The sequence below is a fragment of the Lycorma delicatula genome, chromosome 1 (assembly GCF_047948215.1).
Source record: "Lycorma delicatula isolate Av1 chromosome 1, ASM4794821v1, whole genome shotgun sequence".
NCBI classification, from domain to species: domain Eukaryota; kingdom Metazoa; phylum Arthropoda; class Insecta; order Hemiptera; family Fulgoridae; genus Lycorma; species Lycorma delicatula.
The window spans coordinates 62652991-62670339 of NC_134455.1; the positions used below are offsets into that span (position 1 = coordinate 62652991).

Genomic DNA, 17349 nt, shown 5'->3' on the forward strand with positions numbered 1-17349 from the left:
ATTTATATTTAAAGTAATATAAAACAGTGCAATTTATTGCTTATTTTATCCCTTCACAAATTTTAGCATTAGTTATTGTTGTAAAGGGAAAATTAATTTTGAAAATATTAAAAATTATTTTGGAAAGTCTGAGCAATCTATTTTTAACTTATAAAAAATTGATTCTTTGAAGAGATTCTTTTACATGGAGGGAAGATGTAAATGAACCATATCTAGTAAAAAAAAACCTACTAACGAAAAAAAACATCAGCTCATTACATTTAACATTAATATATAACACTATTACTATCTGTGTGTTGCTATTTTAGGAATTAGTTTTTTTCTATATTTTTTATGTTTACTACATTTTAATTTATATGATTAATCCAGTTTGACTAATTACAACTGAGATATTTAATATTTTTATTACTTTTTGTTTGTAGATAAAAATATTACTTTTTATTTTAATAACTTATGTTTGGCTTAATTTATAGCTCTTTTCACACTGACTTATAGATGTAACTTCTCTGCTGGTGAAGCAGTGTATTTAATATATTACTTCACAACAGAAAAATAATAATAACATTACTTGCACATTATTTGCTGCTTTATACTCTCTCTCCCAGCCAAAAGCATCAGTAAAATTTGCTTTCTCTAAGAGTAATGATATTCTCTATATAGACATTGCTTGAGTCATATAGAGTAAAGGTGTCATTTGAAGGACCATCATCTATATTTATGGCTTGGCCTGTTGATATGCCACTATATATTTGGTTAATTGAAGAAGATAATGGGAAACCATTTCATTCATCAAGTCTGGCACGGGATGCTTGTTATTTGTGAAAATGGCCATGTTATTCTCAAGAGTTACTGTTAGTCATTTCAAGTCACCTGCATATATTATGGTTTCAGTACTTATCACACTACATATATAGAATTAAAAACATGCTTTATTTTTTTTTTAGCAGTATTCATAATATGTGAACATTTGTTTCAGAGCTTATTAAGGACATTCCTAGCTAACATTGCATCTGAACATACAGTTGTTAGACGAACAGCAGCTACTAGTATTTTAGCTATTTGTTTACATTGCCGCAAGTCTCAAATCTTCCTATGTTATACATTGAATACTATTTTAGGTCAGAAGTTTCAAGTGTTTTATTAATAATGTTTTAGTGGATAAGTTTTAAAATTGTTAATTGTTGTTTTTTTAAAGAAATGCGATGTACTCGTACTATTTGCAAGAATGCTTACACATCCTCTGTTTGTATGGAACTTTTTGCCACATGTCATGCATATGCTGTGTGTGTGTGTGTGTGTGTGTGTGTGTGTGTGTGTGTGTGTGTGTGTGTGTGTGTGTGCGTGCATTTTTCTAACAATTCAGTTGATTTTTAATATTATTTTTAATCATTAAGGAGATAAATTTAATTGTAAGAGAAAATTAAGTCGATATTTGTAATTTATTCTTATTAGGCATATTTTCCTGTAAATTTTGTATGATTTCATGTATATTTTGTAAAAATCTATCATGCCAACAATATAACTTTATTAATTATTAAAATATATAAAAATGTTTTAATGCTAATAACGCATTGAACTGCGTTAATAATGCATTGAACGCGTTGAACCGAACTGTGTGTGAAGGTGCTCAACAGAAATATTAAAAATGAGAAAACAGAGCCTTCATTTATGTCATCCTGCTCAGTTTTAAATACTACAGAATTCATGTACAGGCATGATGCTATTTAGAATTTAAAAAAAAAACAGTCTTATATAAAAAAACTAATTAAAAAAAAACTGGTAATTAATTTTTTATCTATATTTTACTTGTATCTCCTAATATCTCCTTAATTATTATTAATGTCTGTAATTAATAGTAAATATATTCATTAATATAGGTCTGATTAGGTTTTGATAAACTTTATCAGATTTGTAAATAAAAATAAGTATTCAGATTTTCTAATTCATTTTGAGTATAGTTGTATGACGTGTGCACTTATAGTTTATGCATTTATTTGCTGATTTTTCAGTGTAAGTTACATTTAGATACTCTATTTATTTACCAAACCGTTTAAAAGTTACAGCATAACCTACATCAAATTCAGTTTCCTCTTTGGCCATTCCTTGAATTGCAACACACATATTTTGTAATAATGTAATACACAATATTTGCAAATTATGCTAATGCTCTATGTAGTATTAATATAAAAAATCTATTTGATTTATTTTTTACATTAAATTGTGCAATCAAATTCTTTGGTCACAAATGTATTACTGATTTGCAGCAGTTATGACTGTTGATCAATTATGAAGTTAGATTTTTTTCATTTTAATATATTTTCTGTTTTTATTTTTGTAAAAAAGTCAAAATTGAAAGTAAAAATAATAATATGTATGGTAGATATCCATGTCAGATTAAGACTAAGAAAGACAAAATTAAATGAAAAAATCACCTTTCTTATAAAGGACCTCAGAATGGGATTTAGATTTTAAGATTTTATGTAATGGATACTTCAGCCAGTAATTTGCCTTTTTGTGCAAATCCTGAACAAGAAAGACAATCCCTGAATATTCCTGTAAGTAGAATCATTTTCTAACTGACTCCCAATAAAGAAACAGTTGTTAGGTAGCTGCTGGAAGATACCAGCATATCGGAGCCAGATTGGGAGCCAAGATAATTTCCATGGTACCTGCTCAAGTAAATAAAAGTTAAGGAAGAAGAGATAATCTGCTACAGAGACCATCTCTGATCATTATAGTTTTCTGTATTTTCCTTGTTTAGTGAAGGGAATTTTTTTTACTTGCACCAAAAAATGGGTTATACTGGAGATATCAGCAGTATAAAGTCAACCTATAATTATATTGTGATTATAAATGTAATTTAATCATAAACTTGAATTAATCTTTTAATTATGCTAAGAACTTTTATCCTCTTCAGTACAATATTCCTAGTGATCAAATTATAAACAAGCATAATTAAAACATTATCATTGTTCACCAGGTGGGTAGCAGTCAATATTTTAATATTTTCTTTCTTATTATGTTTATAGATAGACTATTTATAAATTACACCCTGGTTGTGTGTTACTAACAAACTGGTTTTCATAGCAGCATAGCACATACGCAGTATACATCAACTAAGCTTAAATATCATCACTCGTGTAATCAGTTGGCATTTTGGTTTTTATACTGCTTTAATATTTTATGGTGAAATATGCAGTGATTGTTGTTGTTCCTGCCAGTCGTGAGGTATTCAGAGTCATTTGTTTTTTGTAAGCAGAAGGAACATTTGCAGCTGAGACCCACTGTTGGCTATGTGTAGTTTATAGTAATAAACCCACCTGACTGTTCTAGTGGTTAATTCATCATTGCAAATCAGCTGATTTCAAAATTGAAAGTTCTAAGGTTCAAATCCTAGTAAAGGCTAGGATTTGAACCTTAGAACTTTCAATTTACTTTTATATGTATTTGAATACTAGATCGTGGATACCAGTGTTCTTTGTTTGTTGGGTTTCAATTAACCACCCATCTCAGGAATGGTCGACCTGAGACTGTACAAGACTATACTTCATATACATTCACACATATCATCCTCATTCATCATCCTCTGAAGTAATACTTATGGCGGTCTCAGAGGCTAAACAGAAAAAGAGAGAGTTTACGATAATAATGTAATGAGTGATATTTTGTAAGAGAGTAACGCAGGAAACTCAATGAAGGGTGAACTGATGGGCACAAGGAAGGAAGAGGGATTGACGTTCCATTTTGAGTGATGATAGTGTTGAAAAAATTGAACATGCCATTTATGATAAATTCCATTTCACAGTTACTGAATTTAGCAATTTCAGTGTTCACTGTTTATGAAATTGGTTTTGTGACAGATTGGGTTTTCTTAAGTACTGTACACTATGGGTATCAAAACAAGTTACAGATGCCCATAAAATGAAAAGAATTGGAATGGCATTGACTTGTCTTTAGTAGTATCATATTAAAGGAAGTGAATTTCTTGACAGTATCATACCTAGGAAGGGGTTGTGGATTCGGTTCATCAATATTGAAATAAAAGAACAATCCAAACAATAGATGCTCACATGCTTGCCAAACAATCCCAAAAATTAAAAAAACCAATAAAAAAAATGTCCACTGTGTTTTGGTACCAAAAAGGAAATTTGTTGGGAGAATTTACAAAGCTGGATATGACAATAACTGCTGTTGCTTTGCATCTACAAAACTTAGAAGAGAGATACTTAGAAAGGAAATAAATGGCAAGGGATGCTAATGTAAGGGATTTTTTTTTATGGCAAAGGATGGCTAAACAAGTTTAAGTAGCAGATTTTTTACCATTCCCTTCCAGCCCTGATTTGGTACAATCTGATTTTCATCTGTTCACAAAATTGAAGAATTAGCTGGCTACTCAACACTTCAAAAATAATGGTGAACTCAATCATTGAGTTTAGATAGAGTCAACAATTGATGGCTGCTTTCGCGGCGCCATTCTTTGAAGAGGGAATAGACAAGTTTGTGTTGTGATACGAAAAGTGCTTGAATTTTGGGTGGGAACTATGTAATGAAGTAATATAAGTATGTATGTTGTAACTTTTATCTATAGTACATTTGTTAATTTATTTTGCTTATTTTTATTACTCTTTGGGAAGTTATTTTATAAATGGTAGTTGTATATAAGAAGTTTTGTATTTTTTATTTTAATTTTCAACATTAATGATAATTTTATATTATGTTAACAGATTCTGTTCTTCCTGTTAGAGATGATCAACCAGTATCTGATATATTAGGTGTTTTGAATTTATCTAGACAGCTTTTGTTACATCTTGATAATTGTGCATCACCTGAAGATAAAAGTTTTAATAATAACAGTTCCCTAAGTTCTTCATATGGTACTTCAAATGCTTCAACATATCCTTCTATTGATAGGTTTATACAAGTGAGTAAATGTTAATGAATTTGTAATTAAGCATCATAGCAGTATACAATAATTATTATCAATAATAATAAAAAAATTAAAATATTCACTTACTGCTTATTTTTATAATATTTAACATTAGTGCTTTCACAGTGCACACTGCTTCATCAGATATAAAAATTAAAATAATTTGTGACCAGTTTACAACCTAACCAAAAAAAGGCAACAGTCTTCTCTTTAAATTTACTTTAATTTTTACATCTGATGAAGCGGTGCGCACTGTGAAAACACTAATGTTAAATATTATAATAACAAGCATTAAGTGAATATTTTCATTTTATTATTATTGATAATAAGCAAGTTGTTCACTAGCAGTAAAATTAATGAATAAATTAGTATTTTAATTAAATGTGTACATAATTATAAATTTTATAAATCATCCTGGAATGGGTAAGTGTGTTGTGCTAGTACAGGAATAAAATAAGGAATATTTGTGTGGGTAGATCAGAGGAAATTGTGATTAAATCTTTGTCAGAATAGTAATGTTATAAAATAAGTAATTAAGAAAAAAGGAAGTAAAATGTTACATTGATACATAAAAATAATAAATATATTAATTAATAATTACGAATCAGATATATGAATTTGTGAAGAAAATCTCATGTTTTCTTTTTGTATTAACATTATTTGAAAATTCATCAACAAAATAGTATTGGTTCTTCAATGCATTAATCTTTTTAAAAAGGGGAATTAGCTTAACCTGTTAGGTGTTTTATTGATAAGGTTTATCGTGCAGCCATCAAATGCAAGGAAGTCGTAATAGTCCAGATAATAAGTCCAGATAGCCTCATACTTGATACTATGGATGTTTTTGGTCTTTAGGTCCCTACAGAGTCAAACCTACACCCATAGAACCAATAATAATAAAATAGAATAAGGAAAAGGAGTGGGTAACAAGAAAAAGTGATGTACTCTTTAGTATAGATTAGAGTAATTTCCATCTTACAGAGGACCCAATTTTAATTTAAATAAATTGATGGGAATATGTTTAAATGGATCAGTAATTTATTAAAAATGTTAATAGAAGTGTAATAAGAAGGACTCTTTTGGAAAGTTTTATGATTATCCTTGTTGAGTATTCATGAAAAACAGTGTAATAAGGGGAAAAATAATTAAAAGCATGTGGTGGATGACTCAAATTTCTCACTTTTTTTACCATAGCTAACTCATTTTTGATGGAATATTACTTCAAGTAAGTTTTGTATTGGTTTGTTTATTCATTTTTAAATTAGTTATAAACTAGATTTTGTAATTGGTTCCTATTCTGAATTGTAGGAAGTTAAAGGGCTTTGTGTTTATTATTTATTGTTTTTAATGTAAACATTTTCATAAACAAACATAATGTGCTCCATGATGTTTCAGGTATTTATGAAAATGTAACAGTAATATTTCTGTTATATAGTTTGCCCAAAAAATTGTGCAGATATTTCATTGCTTCCCTCCTTGCACAGGAGGGAAGCTACTGCACGTAGCTTTTAATTCTAGGTTTGGCTAAACTAATTATATTTAAATGTTATTGGTTCCTTGATACACCGGTCATGGCTACCACTTTGTTGTTGGATTCTAATTAACAGCACATTATGATATGGTGATTCACGGATATGAAACATACAGATGCAATCATTACATTAATAATGTGTGCAACTGCTTATGATCCCTGAATCAGTAAAGAAGCAGTAGAGATATACCTTTGGAATAGCATAATCAATTTATGAAAGAAGCAGAATTAAATCTGATAATTAGAAACATTTGAAAACCTGTAGTCATTAATTTTAATGAATATGAATTTATATTTCATATTCATGTCTTAAATAGTCTTTAAAATACAGGACAGAAGTTTTTCTGTTCATCGTTAAAAAAAGTGTTTTACACATTTACAATTGAATTTTTTAGAGATTTATACAAATTAAAAATTTAATTGTTGCTACTTCATTTTAAATTAATAAAAACTGCAAATATTTTACCATATTTTAATAACAATAATCTTGCAAGAAATAATGGTTAATAAAACTGCAACATTTTATAAATAATTGTGCAAATCAGACAGGTCAAAATCATTTTTATTAACTTATAACTGAAAGGTGGTGGTGAGTAGTGGTGGTCTTGGTGTTATGTTTCACTGTGCCTGTACAAAGTATAAATCACAGTTAGCGTTAAAATTAAAAACATTTTTTTATTAACATTTTGAAATTTAATGATGAGTTGCAGAAACATGTGTTTTTTTGTTCACATGATTTTATGTAGATAATTTTTAAACAGCACTTTTTAATATCACATTATTTTTTTTTTAGATATATGAGCTTTCTCTTCATTGGAGCAATCATCAGGATCACAATGTTGTTACGGCTTCATTAGAAGTTTTACAACAGTTATTGACATGTGCCAGTTCATCTCCATGCCTAGCTAATGTTTTTGTTTCTTCCAGTGGTCTTTCTCATTCAAGAGTTCTTCCTTCAGATAACATTGCTAAGTTTTCAACTACCCGCACTTTAAGTAAGTTAGATTAAAGATAGTGTTTGAAACTAAAAATTAAAATTATTGCATTATTTTTATTATTTTCTAGAAATGTTGAATATAATTATGAATAGAATGGAAGAATGTAGCTCTAAATTAATGAGAAAATTTTTAATTTATATCGGGAGGGTTATGTATGGAATGTCCTCTTCATTATAAATAGATTAAAAAAGATAATTATAAATTTTTAATATAATAATAAATTTGGAAATATATGTTTTGAATCAAAACTTGGCTCAATACTGTACGTAGTCAATAATGAAGTAGACTTAGATTACAAGCGGTATAAAAATAAAAATATATTCTAATAATCATTTCAAAATACTTTCACCAGATCATTCTACAAAATTTTGAAATGGACAAAAAATCCATTCAAAGAAAAAAAGAATCAGATTAATCTTCAGGATGTTCTAAATACAATGAAACTTAAGTAATGAAAATCTGTGGTAATAATTATTGAGACTTTGGATTTGAAAAGTATAAAAATAAAAAGTAAATAAAATCTTATTTAAAAAAATATTACTTATATAGGCATAGGATCAAAGAAAACAATTATTTATATAGACATATCACCCCCAGTCAGTAAGCTTTTTAATGGTAATTCTTGAAAACACATAAATATCAATGAATGGTTTTTGCCTTGAATTTAAAAATTTGACCGTAGTGCCAATTAAAAAAACAATAAGTTGAATCCAGTTTGGTAGACACAAGATGTTAGAAAGGATAAAAATGGTTTCAATATCCCAAATAAATATTGCATTGGTCTGGAATTACTAAATTAACAATTGTAGAAAAAAGTAGGAGATAAACTAATTTTATGTGCTCCCTGATTATGAATATATTTAAAAAAAATATATATATGAAGAAACAGATGTAGCTGTTTGCATGATAACATTCTCAAAAAAGGGAGGGAAAATTAAATTAGTACAGAAATGTAAAGAAAATGAAGGAGGAGGAGATATCAAATAGAAGGAGAGAAATTTGAAGGGCTCAACATTCATGGTAACTGTTTGGGCAGATACCACAAATTGCTACTATGAAATAGTTTATGTTTCTTATATAATTTTAAGATGAGCTATTAATTATTGTTTATTTGTAGTGCAATGATTTGTAAACATTTTAAGTCTTAAGAGTCTATTTTAAAATTGACGAATGTTAACAATATGAGTAGATATTATGACTAAGAATAATTCTAACCCTCTTCAAATTTATATAATATTGGCATAATATATAGAAATGTGTAAGTTATAATATTAATTACAACTTTTTTTTGTATTTGGTGTCCTTATTTTCAGTTAACGTTTTTTAATATTTATAATGATAGTGAAGTGTGTTTCTGTTAATTATTTTGTTATGTTTACGTAGAAGGTTCTGTTTTGAAGTTTTGTTTTATTTGAGTAATACTTGAATAGTTAATAAGGCTTAGAAGTTTGAAAACTATAGAGGTATAACTATGTTTTAGATTATGATTCTAATACAAAATAGTGTTAATCATTTTAGGAAGTTTTAGATTTAATTTTTATCAAAACTTATGCTATATGAAAATTTTTATTCTTCATTTGAAATAAATTGTATACACAATATTGATTTCTAAAAGCTGAACAATTAATTGTTATTTCTGTTCAGTTTTATAATGTAGTAGGCTGAAGACATGATGTCATACGTGTAATCAAAAGCCTATGCAAGTCTTTTACCTGTTGTTTAAAGTTCATGACTGCTGGATAATACTCACCTTTGCCCATATTTTCTATTATTAAATTTACTTTGGAGAGCTATTCTGTATCTTAATTTGAAGAAAAAATTTAGACATTTTAATTAGATATATTAAGTAAAATTTCCAGTAACTCTGATGACAAGCTTTGCCGTAGTACTCCTTAAAAATAATTTAATGTTTTCTTGGAAACATTTTCTTGGAGCATTTTTGCGCTTGGAATATATTGATCATTATGTTCTTAATTGGATCTAATTATGGTAAACCTTTTTTTCATTACCGGCATCAGAACATTTTTATTAGACAATATATTATTTTGAGATAAATGCTAGAAAAAATTAAAATGGTTTGTTATTTTACTTAGCGTATTTGAAATTTCTTTTTTTAGGTTCTAAAATTTATTTTATTTTTCTAATAGGTGAAATGAGTGTTTCTACAGCTTCTATAATGCAGGGAGATGAATCAACTCTATTAGATGCTACAGAAGACTGTGTAGTCAAGTCTCGATTGGAACAGTGGATGCAGGATAGTGTTCCTCATGATTTCCCAGTTCCTACGATGGAATGTAATCTAGGTCAGTCATTTTTACAATCTAGTCTATTTATTTATTTATTTTTTTTTTATTAATATATTTGATTTCAAATTTCATTTTCATTTAAATTTAACGTAATGTTGGTTATCATTTTATTATTTTTCTATGCTGTTGAGATTTGAATGTCTTTCTATTTATAAGTAGTATTTTTTAATTTTAGAGGCTACTTATCTAACGCTTGTGAATATTTGAAATGTTACAAAATAAATTATATGTAACAGGGGGAGAGTTTGTGAAACTAAAAATCAAAATTTAAATTAGTAGTATCAAATCTTAAGTTTACTTTGTTTTCCATGGAATTGCTTTGTTCTTAGTGTAAGTTGTATGGTACATTTATTATTATCACCAATAGATTCTTGCTACTGTGTGATTACTTCTGAATTGTATTCAGAAGTAATATAACAAATAATTTGAATCATTGGCTTATGTTTAGAAAATTTGATTTATTACTTTCACTAAATTAATGAAAGTACACTATTCATGGATTATAAATGTAATGGAGCTTTGTTTTAAAAATTCACATTTTTAAAGACTTCCTAAAAAAACTGATTAAACTTGATTTAAAATGATGCATACAATCAACATGCATACAACTTTACATGAAATGGGTTTATACTATCAGCTGGTTACTACTTACCATTTTATGTTGAATTGTGTGTAGAAGTTCCTTTTCTCCAGAAAATTCCATTGTAGAAGTCATTTAGGTACTAAAGAAACAAAACTGGGCCTGATTCTCTGTTAAACCCTGCTCATTCAAAACTCTATACTCTAATTCTCTAAGTTCTCTGCTCTAAATAAGATTTGAACCATTCCTTAACAACTCCTCTTAATTTGATTCTCTTCATTTAACACAGCAGTTAAAAAAATTATCATCCTATCTAACACCATTTGCAGGTGAGTGAAAAGGCCTGCTACTTTTTCAATAGTATGGTGGATACTATTACTTACTATAGAAAGTAATTTAGGTGTGGCCTCTACAAAAACATACTGGTTTTTTCTATAATTTTATTTAAATGTAATCATTATATATATATATATATATATATATATATATATATATATATATATATATATATATATATATATATATATATATATATTTATTTATTTATTTTTAAACCAATCATAATCAGTAATTTGTGGAAATGTCTGTAGTTTTTTTGCAGCAAAGTTTTTCTGGATGGCAATGTATCAGCTGTTTCCTCAAAATTCATGTGTTAATTGCATGTCCTGATGGTACACGATTGCAACATCTCAAATTAAACTGATGGTGGAATTTGCTATGGGCAATCTACACTTATCATTTTTAAAAAAATGCTTTGGTAGCAAAAGCATGTTGCATACCACTCCCAAGTATCTATGATAGCTAAATTGCAAGATGGTATGAGCTAGCTTCTATAAGTTATTTAGTGCCGACCCTTGCCCAGGGCTATAAACATTACTTTCAGAATTTACTGTTTCCCTGAATTTCTCTTTGTATATATGTACAGTAGTAGTACATGTGCTTATTATTTAAAAAAAACTATCTCCCCCTAATCTTGAAAATTTATTTAAACTACCAAAGTATTATACCTACTAAAATCATAATTATCAAATTTGTTATAGTAAATCCGTACGTCTGACTAACAATAATTCTAGGAAACTTACCTTTATACCACAATTTCAAATGATTAGCAAATAATTCAGAACATTCCTTGACACTTCTAATATTTTGTTGAATATCCTTTTTTTTTGCATCAAACATCTTTAATTCATTTATGTTTGATTTTATATTTGATTAGTGATAATCCTTCAGCATTATGGATGAACCACTCTTTATGCAAACATACTTGTATCCTTTATTATTGTTTACCGTTGTAAAGGAAACTTTCCTTGCTGGGTGTAGTGAGACTCATTGTTACAATTAGCAGGTTATTGGTTATTAATAACCTCATTGACAAGTTCATATAGAATTTTTTTTCTTAATTCTTCTTTAAAAATCTTGTTACTGTCAGGTATTATACCTGAAAATCATTCTTATTAAGCAATGACATACTTCGATCATACATTTCTTGACCTTGTAACCTAAAGCTCTGTTTAACAGTTCTGATAACCTAAATTTTTATAACAGAAACAACAATGTTTTCAGGATCTTCATTAAAAGACTATGGGATACCATTTATCTCAATGCAGTGTGCATAGGAATATTCCTTGACTTCTGGCAATCTGTTTTCCAGTTCCAAATTTCTAATTTTTATTCATTTTGTTGCTGTTTCATATGCTTACATTTTTTATGGTAAGCCTTTTTTAATTTCAGGTGGTATTAATTATTCCTGCCCTTCTGTTCTCTTAATATTTTCCCACAGTCTTAATGGCAAACATTAATAGATTTTTCCAAACTTCTTTTCATTTTTTTAAATTTCTTATCTCGTATAATTCAGAAGCTTCAATGTATCCTTCAATGTTACCTTCTCCCTTCTTTGGTAACTCCATCTTCCTATGCCATGATTTCCCTCCTAGCTCCTTGAATGTGGAATTGTCTTTTTTCAAAAATTCAATATCGGAATTTTTCACATAACTCTATCTTGAAACTTTCCATTCCAGCATAAATTTATTTTTAATAATTTTTTAGTAGAGCTGCCTCAGGATACATTATAAGCCGTGGTAAGATCTATAAATAAAAACATTAATAGGATGGAATATTTATTTGTATTGAATGCTATAGTGAATTATAAATGATGAACATAGGCTTAATTTAGGTCAGATAACCACTTCATCTCAGTAGATTCAAGGGGCTACCTCTACAAATTTTAGTATTTAAATTGTTTTTATATAATTTATGCTACTTTGTCTAATGTATACAAGAAGATTTTTTGGTTGAAAGAGTTAAAAATATTGGAAGAAAAACTTTATTAAGACCAAATGTCTGGAATAGGTGAAGTCTGTGTATCGTATTAGATACAGTAAAAGTGATACCTTTGTTTTAAGTTGTCTTAATTTATTGCCTCATAAATAAATCATATTTACAGATGATATCGATCAACAGCAACAGGATTATGTATCAGGATTTGAGAGTGACTGTATGTCATCACCAAAAATGACTACTGATTTGTCAATGCAAAGAGCACCTAGTTTGGAATCCGAGCAGTTGTTGGGACGAGATGAATCTCCTACACCGCCGCCTTCTGAAATTTCAGCAGATACGAAACAGGTTGTTTATTTTGTGTGAATGCATGTAAAGATGTTTATGCAGCCTCTAAAGTGTGCTTGTTTCATAAAAAAAAATGATTGAAGTCATTATATAGATTCTAAGTATCTTATTGTTCTGTTAGGTAATTAAATATTTATGTTTTTAAAAGAATAACTATAATACAGTCTATTCCTGAAATTTGAATCCTAATAGTCTTTCAGATTTCTAAAACAATTTTTTGAAGGGTGAAAGACAATATTTTTGAGTTATATGTTAATGTAAAAGCCAAGTTAGAAATGTCCATTGCATTTGTTTTTTGTATAAATAGTTTGTGTGTGTGTTTAATTAACAAGTTTTGTGTTATTCAAAAATTTAGTTTGATTATATTAAAATGTTTTACCAGTTTGTATTAACCTGGCGTAGGGATTAATTCAGTGACCTAGTCTGTGATGTATAATTTTTATGTAAACCTTAATATTGTAATTTAAAAAAGCACTTTCAGTTAATGGGCTACATAAATAATTATATTGAATTGTTATTAAATAGTTAAATTATTAACCGCATGGTAAAAATTGGTACACTTGAAATGAACATCTGGTGAAGAAGCTGGTTGTGCTAACAAACAGCTTGCTTAAGACTAGCATTTCATGTTTTAGGGGTATTTTTTAGGTAATATTTGCTCTAATTATCAATGAAAAATTTTAGTTTTTATACTGTAAGAGGAATTTCTGGTTAAAGTTAGTCACACCTTAATGATTATACAGATGGTAAAAATCTAAGATATTGGTCCCACTGCAGTTACTTGATGAGCTTCTGTTAAAATATCAGACAGTTCAACAGATCAAAAAGTCATTCATTGGATAAATTGTAACTTTAAATATGGATTAAACCATAGCAGTGTGCTTTTCAGGTAAAAATATTGTTTCTAATGGAGTAGATAATTTAATTTTCCCATGTGTGATAATGGTAGTAATTCTGTTGTAAAATTTTTGATTGTCTTGCTAGTAGACATAAGTTCTTATAAAACTTGAATTGATTTTGCCTGCGACAAAATTAGACCATATTATTTCACTTTGAAATGTCTTAACCCTGCATCTCACAACACCATCATTACCCTATAACATAACAGTGTCTGCTGTGGTGTTTGGTCTGTACAGTATTTCTTTCCAATTTCCAAAAGATTTTAGAACTGCAACTTGTAACTGCACAATTAAGGAAGGAGGCAGTCTTAATAACATTACATCATTATAGGAACTCAGTTTTATTAAAAATAACACAAAATATAACATTTTTACCTGAGGCAACTCAAAATACAAAAGTAGAAATACTTTGAGAAATAGACTTAAAAAAACTTAGATTTGTACAGAACACTTAGTAAACTAAACAAGCAGGTCATAACATTTATACAATAGTCATAATTTTTTTACATTCATAAAATTTTTACATCATATTTTAACTGAAAAACTAAGTTTCATTTTATCACATAAAGAATGCTTTATCACTTAAAGAATGCTAGGAGGAAGTCATTGAGGAAATTTGTGGACACCATCTCATGCACCACTCCCACGTCTACTGTGTGGAAAAAGATCAATGCAATTTGCAGATCACTGAAACAATCCATTCTCAGACTCATTCATGAAGGAGAACCTTCTGCAGTGGCAAGTAACTTGGCAGATTGTTTCCGCTTGATGTCTCTCACCTCATAATATAGTAAGGAATTTCAGAGGTACAAATTACAGATGGAAGTATTGTCTTAAACATTGGTGATTCGGTCAGTGAATTAAATGTTCCATTTTCATTCGAGTTGTTACATGCTCTTAAAACTCATGTGATACCTCCCCAGGACCTGAAAACATTTGTCTCACTATGCTCTCACACCTTCCTAATTTGGTGCTACAACACCTATTGTGAATTTATAATAGTCTATTCTCCTCACAAGTTTTCCCTTCAGTCTGGTCAGAAGCTGTTGTCGTAGTAGTACTTAAACCTGGTAAAGACAAAGCAAGTCCCTCAAGCTACTGCCCTATCTCTTTGACAAGTGTTTTATGTAAAGTGATGGAGAGAATGGTGAACTGCAGGCTTACATGGTACTTAGAGGAGACATGGCCATTTATGTCCAGAACAGTAATTTCCGCCAAGGACATTCTTCCATTGACCATTTAGTGTTACTGGAAGCAGCTATTCAAAACGCTTTCCTACTCCGCTAATGCCTTGTTGCTGCTGCCGCAGTTCTTGCGAATCCTAATTTACTGAGGTATGAAGACCACCCACATTATACTGTACCTATGGGTGTTCGTACCCAGCGGTTACTACACCTTTTAAACATTGACATACTTTCTATTTTACCAACGTTTCCCTGTTCATATCCTCCACAGAGAATCAACCCTATAAATTTTATTTTTGATCTTCCATATACAAGAAACAATCAACCCACCTATTGTCTTTCAGCAAATGTTTCACCATATCCTCTCCAAAATAAACCCAGACACAGTAGTATATACAGGTGGATCGAAACAGAATGATATTTTTGGACGCACATTTGTTCTTAATAGCAGAATGTATGTGTTAGATCTGCCTAGTATTACAAATGTATTTATTGCTGAACTTTATGCTATCAATAAGGCTTTGAATATTGTTAATCCAAAATACCATCATATCCTTATTTGTAGCAACTCGTTTAGTGCACTACAAGTTGTAGAAGATTTTTACTCTAGACATCCTGTGATCACCGAAATTTATAATGCAATTGCTGAGTTGTACCATCGCAGCACACAAGTGAGTTTCTGCTGGATCCCTGGCCATGAAGGAATTGTGGGCAATGAATGTGCAGATTCCGCTGCTAAAGACGCATGTAGTCAACCTTCCTTCATTACTCTTGTTACTACATGAGATTTTATTGTGTAAAATACACTCTTTGAGAAAAGTAGCAAGACAACTGGACTGCCAGAGTGGATAATAAACTTCGGTACATTAAACTCACTGTGTTGCCATGGGACTCATCATTCAGAAAACTACATCGAGAGGAAGTGGTCCTTTGTCGATTGTGGGGTTAGGCCATACCAGAGTCACTCACGGGTTTCTGATGTCAGCAGTAAATACACCAATATGTGTACGATGCAACCGCTGCTTGACTGTATGCCACATCATTGTGGATTGTATATGTTATGTGGCCTTGTGTCATAAATTTAAATTGCTCAGAAACATTCGTCGAATCCTAGACAGTGATAAAGAAGTTTTGGACCAGGTGTTTTTTATTTCTTAGACGTGTTGGTATTTTACATACTTTTTAATATTGTTATATTTTTTTTATTATACTGAATTTTATGTTATATTTTTATTCTTTCTGTTATTTGAGAAGGAGCCCTTTACATTCCCTGTCAGAGTTTGTAAAATTTTTTTTTAAAAGTTTTTATCTGTAATAGTAGTTAGAATTAATTTTTTAGTATGTTATCTGTATTAGTAGTTAGTTGTATGTTTTTGGGTTTAATATTTTAATTTAAGTTTTTTATTTTGTTTTTAATATTTTAGTTTAAGTGTTTATTAAAAAATTACAGTTTTTGTTTTTTTATTAGATTTTATATTTTTTTTGTGTTTTTGTTTTCTGGGCGATGATGACATAAAAATATTTTTTGCCCAAAAAAAAGATTTTCAGTCTTCCTCTTCATCACAAGACATGATTGAATAGCTCACAGGTAACTTTATGGATTCCAAACAGATTCTGTTGGCAAATATCACTTGTAACACGAGTCTTTATACTTTTGTGTGTTCCACAAATAAAATAATCTTTTTTTTAGATGTCCATTTGTTTTATGTAGTTAAGTTTTTGCAATAGTTCTCTAAAAACCCTGTTATGTCTGTTGGTAGTGACAAAAGTGTTGCCTTTTGTTTCAAGTTGCTCTTCATCAACTCTTTACCTAATTCAGCAAGATATTATCTTCTTGTTCTTCCTTTTTTCAACAATTTCTGGGTAGTAGATAAGATGAATTGTGAATGAATTGACTCTGGCTTAATTATGTTCATGAAAAAAATACAGCAAGAGGCCATCTCCTTGTTTTTTTTTAAATACAAGGAATACAACTGATCAATAGAATTGATCTCCTCTTTTGTTTTATTATAATAATCATTGTTAGCTTTCAGGTTTTTGGGTCTATATTGTCGTGCGTTGTTGAAATTAGTAGGACTATTTTTTCCTCTTTGGTTCATATGACATGAGTTTCCTGTTGTATTGGAATCCAAAAATAATTGAATCTACAAGGAAGGAGGGATCCGTGAGAAATTCAAAGGGAATTTCACTTTTATTTTTGTTCACCGTTCCTAAAAATGTCAAACTTGTTGGAGCTAATATTTGGTCAACAAAACTGCTGTAGTAGTTGAGTCCTGATTCGGAGTAATACTCATAGAAA

The 17349-nt window shown here is 29.3% G+C and overlaps 1 protein-coding gene across 3 annotated transcripts in view; it reads left to right on the plus strand.

Annotated features, from left to right (window-relative positions):
• Positions 1-17349, plus strand: part of htt (huntingtin) — a 310315-nt gene that overhangs the window by 53932 nt on the left and 239034 nt on the right. For all 3 annotated transcript variants that reach the window (XM_075355687.1, XM_075355696.1, XM_075355705.1), the window contains exons 5-9: positions 977-1118; positions 4725-4921; positions 7252-7453; positions 9604-9759; positions 12786-12967. In XM_075355687.1, the coding sequence (XP_075211802.1) occupies positions 977-1118; positions 4725-4921; positions 7252-7453; positions 9604-9759; positions 12786-12967 (879 nt within the window). The remainder of the gene's footprint in view (positions 1-976; positions 1119-4724; positions 4922-7251; positions 7454-9603; positions 9760-12785; positions 12968-17349) is intronic.